Source organism: Triticum dicoccoides, chromosome 5B, assembly GCF_002162155.2.
Source record: "Triticum dicoccoides isolate Atlit2015 ecotype Zavitan chromosome 5B, WEW_v2.0, whole genome shotgun sequence".
Taxonomy (NCBI): Eukaryota; Viridiplantae; Streptophyta; class Magnoliopsida; order Poales; family Poaceae; genus Triticum; species Triticum dicoccoides.
The window spans coordinates 101,409,768-101,415,768 of record NC_041389.1 but is presented as its reverse complement, the minus strand read 5'-3'; the positions used below and the strand labels follow the sequence as shown (position 1 = coordinate 101,415,768).

The 6,001-nt window shown below is 42.5% G+C and overlaps 1 protein-coding gene across 1 annotated transcript; it reads left to right on the top strand.

The window, feature by feature from the left end:
* The first annotated feature begins 575 nt into the window (after positions 1 to 575).
* LOC119307607 (F-box/FBD/LRR-repeat protein At3g26920-like) lies at positions 576 to 2,266 on the top strand. The gene is made up of 3 exons (XM_037583681.1): positions 576 to 1,527; positions 1,643 to 1,777; positions 1,869 to 2,266. The coding sequence occupies exons 1-3, from the start codon at positions 616 to 618 to the stop codon at positions 2,226 to 2,228; spliced, it is 1,407 nt and encodes a 468-aa protein (XP_037439578.1). The 5' UTR covers positions 576 to 615; the 3' UTR covers positions 2,229 to 2,266.
* The last annotated feature ends 3,735 nt before the right edge of the window (positions 2,267 to 6,001 follow it).

Sequence of the window (6,001 nt, the reverse complement as noted above, 5' to 3'; positions counted from 1 at the left end):
GTCAAGGTAAAGAAGAGCACATTTTTTTCTATAATTCTAGCCATAATATTTCAATAGACATTAGTTACTTACAAACATTACCTTAACTATTACTCCCTCAGTCGCAATAAGTGTCGCTGGTTTAGTACAATTATAAGTACAGTGGCACTTTAGTTGTACTTAGTTGTATTAAATCAGCCACACTTATTTTAAGACGGATGGAGTAGAAGATTGCACACAAAAAGTTAAATAACTACTTTATCGGAGAAGATGGAAACATAGAAATAATAAATATTTTTTAGCTGAAAAAACTTGAAATAGGAGGGAAGAAGCATAAAAAACTGATATTTGGACATCAGAAAAGGTTTAATAATTAAATAAATAAAAGTTGAAATAGACATATTGTCTACTACTCGTTTTTTTTGAGACAATATTATCTTTTTTTTAGGGGTTGAGAATATTGTCTACTACTCGTTTTATTGTTCCACAAGCCGGCCCATATTTCCAACAATCAGGCCCAGCTCAATGGAACAAAGCCGCAGCCTTCCGGTGAACTTTTTCAAACGCAACCCCCGATCCGATCCTCCCTACTTCATTCCTCTGGACCCTAGCCCCGCTGCGGTGCGCATCTGAGATATGAGGCGGCGCGAGCCTCCTCCGCTACTGCCGCCGGCCGGCGGCCCTATTACCCGAAGAAGAAAGTTGGCGGAATCTGAACCGCCGGCTCAAGACACCATCAGCAACCTCCCCGACGCCGTCCTCGGCGAGATCATCTCGCTCCTCCCCACCAAGGACGGCGCCCGCACCCAGATCCTCGCGTCCCGGTGGCGCCACCTCTGGCGTTCCGCCCCTCTCAACCTCGACTGCCGCGGCCTCAATCATGGGGATGAGCTCGTTGGTGCCTTATCACGCATCATTTCTTCCCACCAAGGGCCCTGCCGCCGCCTCTGCATCCACGCTGACCTCCTTGACGCCCCATCCACTACCGTGGACTCCTTGCTCCGGTCCGACGCTCTGGGCAACCTCCAAGAGCTTGAGTTCTCATGCTTCGAGCAGCCGCCGCCGGCGTCAATCTTCCGATTCTCGCCCACCCTCCGTGTTGTCACCATCGGATGTTGCAACCTCCCCGACAGCGCCGTCCGAGGGATTCACTTTCCCCTGCTTAAGCAGCTCGGGCTTGAATTTGTCTGCATCTCCGAGTGCTCTCTGCATAACCTGATTGCCAGCTGCCCCACCCTGGAGTCGCTTCTGATTCACCGCAGTTTTGGCTTTCCCTGCATCCAAATCAACTCGCTTTCCCTTAAAAGCGTTGGTCTTGATAGTTATGCTGTTTGGGAAAATAACACAGTCGCGTTACAGTTACAGGAACTCATCATCAACAATGCTCCTTGTCTTGAAAGGTTACTCCTTCTTCATCAGGAAACTGGTCTGCGCATATCAGTAATTGCGGCACCTAAACTGGAGACCATAGGCTTCCTTTCTGATGGGTATTACGAGTGCAGTCAGGATCACCTCTACAGACTTGCGTTTGGATCCACAGTTATTCTGGTATAACATCGATCCGTCATGCTTCTGAATTGCTCAATTGCATTTCTGTATGTGCAAAAATCACATATCACCTTACTTGTGCATGGCCTAATGTTGTCGTTCATGCTTGGTAAAGGGATTACATGTAGATAACCTGGATATGGTGGTGCGCACGGTCAAGATTTTAGCTATCCAGATGAAAGATCTTTGTTTGGATACGGTGATTGACTTGCTGACATGCTTTCCATGCTTGGAGAAGCTGTACATTAAGGTGCTGATTCTTCATTGGAAGTTAAACTATTCATTTGATCTGTTTCTGTTCTCAAGTGGTTGATTTTGTTATCTCTGTATGTTCTTTTTAGGCACGTACATCAGAGTCAAGCAATTTTTGGCGTCGTAAACACCGGAATCTGATCAATTGTCTTGACATCCGTCTGAAGACGATAGTTCTGAAATCATATCGGGGCATCAAGTCTCAAGTTAACTTTGTTACATTCTTTGTGTTGAACGCGAGAATGCTAGAGTCCATGACACTTCAGGTTGAAACCAGTAATTACAATGAGGAGTTCTTGGTAGAACAACGTAGGAAACTTCAGCTGCAGGACAGAGTTTCAAGAGGTGCTCAGTTTCATTTTACACCTGATATATGTATCCGCACTAACTGGGACATCAAGCATGTCCGTGATTTGGATGTAGTTGATCCATTTGTACGTCGGTGTTGAAAAAACTTGGTTTGGTCCATCGAGGACTTACTCTTGCCTATCTGCTTATCCCATCTTGTAGTTTTGTCCTACCTTGATTAGCTTTGGTGCTTGTAGTTTCTCAAGTTTGTATTATCCTGGAACATTAGGACATCAATTTAGCTATCCATGTTGTTTGTTTGATATACCATGTGGCATGTCTAGATTTATGAATCATATATCAATCTCTGCAATCTCACTACAAGACCGAGGAATAATCAACGGTAGTAGATAGCTACAGCCATAGAAGATAATATCTGGAGGTGCTCATCTTGACTACCACTACAACAACACTAGGACTGATTGATTGTTAATATTGTAGTTCAAGTTTGTCTGGCAAGTTTTCTCTACTGGGAACAAGGAACAGATGGAAACGAGGGAAAGTTTGTGTGTGCACATAGTAAATTTCTGTGTTTGTAATCCTTTTTAAGGTTGTATTACTGTGCAACCTTGTGATTTACAAGTTACAGTTGTCATTAGTTTGTTATATACTATTGTACTCCCTCCGTCCGGAAATACTTGTCGGAGGAATGGATGTATCTAGACGTATTTTAGTTCTAGATACATCCATTTTTATGCATTTCCCCCACAAGTATTTCCGGACGGAGGGAGTACTTGTAAGAATAGCAGAAAGTATGAAGCAAATAGTCATAATCAATGGTAGCCACAGGAAGGAAGATTGCTTGTTAAGATGCCTTTAATCTTGAACTGCAACATCTCTCAAATGAATCCATGAACAACTTGCAGTGCCATCTGTTCATGACCCCCCCCCCCTCCCCCGCGCCGCAAAAAAAAGGTCTGCTATTTTATCTACAAGCGATTACTTTGTTTGTTCCATGCATCATATCAGTAATACGATTACTTGTATATATCTAGCACCATGTTGATTTATGAGTACACCATAGCTATTGCTTGTCCTTGTCAATGGAAATAAATGCTAATTTTGCTCTTTATAAGTGTTGCTTAATTTGATTACTGAACTATCATTGTATTTACCAGAATCATCAGTGTAAAGTTGATACATAAAATTCCTATTTGAGTAAGCTACAAAGACATCAGTCTGGTTCTAGAGGTCGCTCAACAAGTGCCAGTGCCTGCTTACATCCTGCGTCAACCCAATCTTTCGCTTCCACCTGAATTTTCTGAAACAACGGTCTGGGGCTGCAATTAGAGACATTACCCGGCACGTTCTCCACCAGACAAGTATTCTCAAATTATTATTTTATATGTGCTGTTTCATTACTCCGACCATATAGCTGTATCATTAATATTGTGCATGTTCTTTGCTTCAGTCATGGTACCATCGTACTCGAGATGTTATTATGTTTGCTTCAAAGTTGCCACATGGCATTTCTTGCCAAGTCAGCTGACCTGGCAACTCCGGTATTGGTTTTAGGTCTTTTTTTCTTTTTATTCACGCTATTCTTTAATCCAATCCTTGTTTTCGCCACTGAATATTTGTTTTTTGATGGAACTGTTATGTGAATGGTTGCTCAGTCCTCCAGTTGCTCTGAAGTTACTGAACTGTATTGCCGTCTTCGATGTTTCCTTTCCCAATTTGAGTTTTGCTCAACTTTATTGATTGTTCTGAAGATTCTGAAAACTATTACTGGAAGAATATTGTTCTCTCCAGATTGTTGCGGTCATTATTTGCTTTGGACATCAGAACTAATGCTTGTCGCTCAACTGCAAGTCTGGAACCTTTCTGAATACCCATTGTCATCGGCAGCAAGACTTTTGCGATTCTGAAAATGTTTTCATCACTCTCTATTGTATAAATTGGGACTAGAAATAGTTGGATGCAACGTATTTACTGTGAGATATATACTATCTGCAGCTGCAAGGACTGGCGCATGGTGTCCTGGCGCGATGACACGTGTACGCGGTGCGGTTAGGGCATGTACAACGGCATCTAATCAGCTGTCTATAAGTATGCCACCTCAGATTTTTGATTACGTGGAGGAGAGAGAGACGGAGGGTGTCGTTAATTTTACAGACGGTCGATATCCCAACAATCTCGCTACTTACCGATAGCCTCGTCCTCGTTGTACGCTTAGGCGTCGTTAAGGGCATCTCCAACAGGTTGTATGTTAGTCTTGTTGGTAAAATGTCCATGTCATCAACCAACAAGTTATCATACAACTACTCCAATGGGTTGTATGTAAGCTATCCAATAGACGGTGAGAAAATAAATGTGATTGCTCTCTATTTCATCTTGGAGCTTGTGCAAAGGTTGTTGGTTAATCTACATACAACTTTGCTCTCTCTTCACATTTAATACATGTCACATCATCATTATGTTCTAGGTGGCAAATTTACCAACCCCTATCTTACAACTATTGGAGATGCCCTAACTCGCGGTTTGCATGCATCAGTCTGCCCACGTTCTGGCCAAGAAGTACAATGAAGGATGGAGGTTCGCATGCAACGGCCTGCCCATGATCGACGCGCTATAGATAGCAAAAAAGCAGACTATTGTAGATGATGTTTTTATTGCTATGTATAGATGACGTGGACGATCATTACAGACTGCAAGTGTCTAAACTGATGTACATGCCTTTATGACGATACTTCGCGCTGCAGGCCCCTTCTGCGTGACAAGGACGTATGTGATTCATTCTCCTACGAGTGCTGCAGCGCGCGAGTGTGAGCCACACGTTAACAAAAAATAAAACCTTGTCCCCACGAGATCTAAAACCTTGAGGTACCAAATCCATCCTCTTCCTCGGCAAGCAAACACCTACGTCTCTCCTGCACATCCTCCACGTTCGCTCCCTCTCTCCATGGCCTAATCTCAGGAAGAAAATTGTTGTCCCCTTTTGCCCCCATTCGTGATCGGGTAGCCATCTCCACCCCCGTCCTAGGTAATCTCTCTCCTTCCCGACCTCCTTACCCCTAAACCATCTCCCGTGTAGGGCTGCAATTAGTCGAGTTTGAGCGAGTTGGAGTTGACTCAGCTCAACTCATAATAAAAGTCGAGCGAGTTCAAACTGAGTGAAGCTCGAGGCCGGTCTGTAGAATATGACTTGTGCTCAACTTGTAACGATCTTGATCTAGTTTCAAGCTAAATGAGATGGTACAAACTATAAATCTATCATGATTATTCCAACTAGATAAGGCCCAACACGACATAGGAAAGCACTAAGAAATATTATTTCAATCAAGACGATGATAATATAAATTTCTCCAAAGTAGTTTGATTCTTTCACAACTGAAAGCCTAGTATGAAAATAAGATAATGATTCACTAGAAACATATAACTGGGAAACAATATTGCCCCAAAACCACAATAAGGCATAAATCTTCTTTGCACATAATTAAGATTCAAATAAAATGGAGAAAAATTGTGGACAACATATATATGGCAATAAACTATCTTATTTCCATTTAATATATGACATGATCATTTAACATAATGATAATATGTCAAGTTATCGAGCTAAAATCGAGCGATCTAGCATTTGCTCAAGATCGCCTCATTTATCGGCCGAGCTACATAAAGTGTTCAAACTCAGCTCGTTTATTTTCGAGTCAACCTCGAGTCGAGCTAAAAAATGAGCCAATCTCGAGCGGTTCATGAGCCTCGAGCTATTTTTGCAGCCCTACTCCCGTGTTACAAACTAAATTTTATTGAGCACCGACGCGATTGGTTAAGGACTGCAAGGGAAATTGCCATCTTTGGGTAATTCAATTGGCCTTGTAGGAATAGGAAAATCATGTGAATCATCATCGGAAGTTGTCATGGATTCGTGCTG

Coding starts and splice junctions, on each gene's coding strand:
- LOC119307607 (XM_037583681.1), top strand. CDS start 616: ATGAGGCGGCGCGAGCCTCCTCCGCTACTGCCGCCGGCCGGCGGCCCT. Junction 1,528..1,642: donor TTGGATCCACAGTTATTCTG/GTATAACATCGA, acceptor TGCTTGGTAAAG/GGATTACATGTAGATAACCT. Junction 1,778..1,868: donor TGGAGAAGCTGTACATTAAG/GTGCTGATTCTT, acceptor TGTTCTTTTTAG/GCACGTACATCAGAGTCAAG.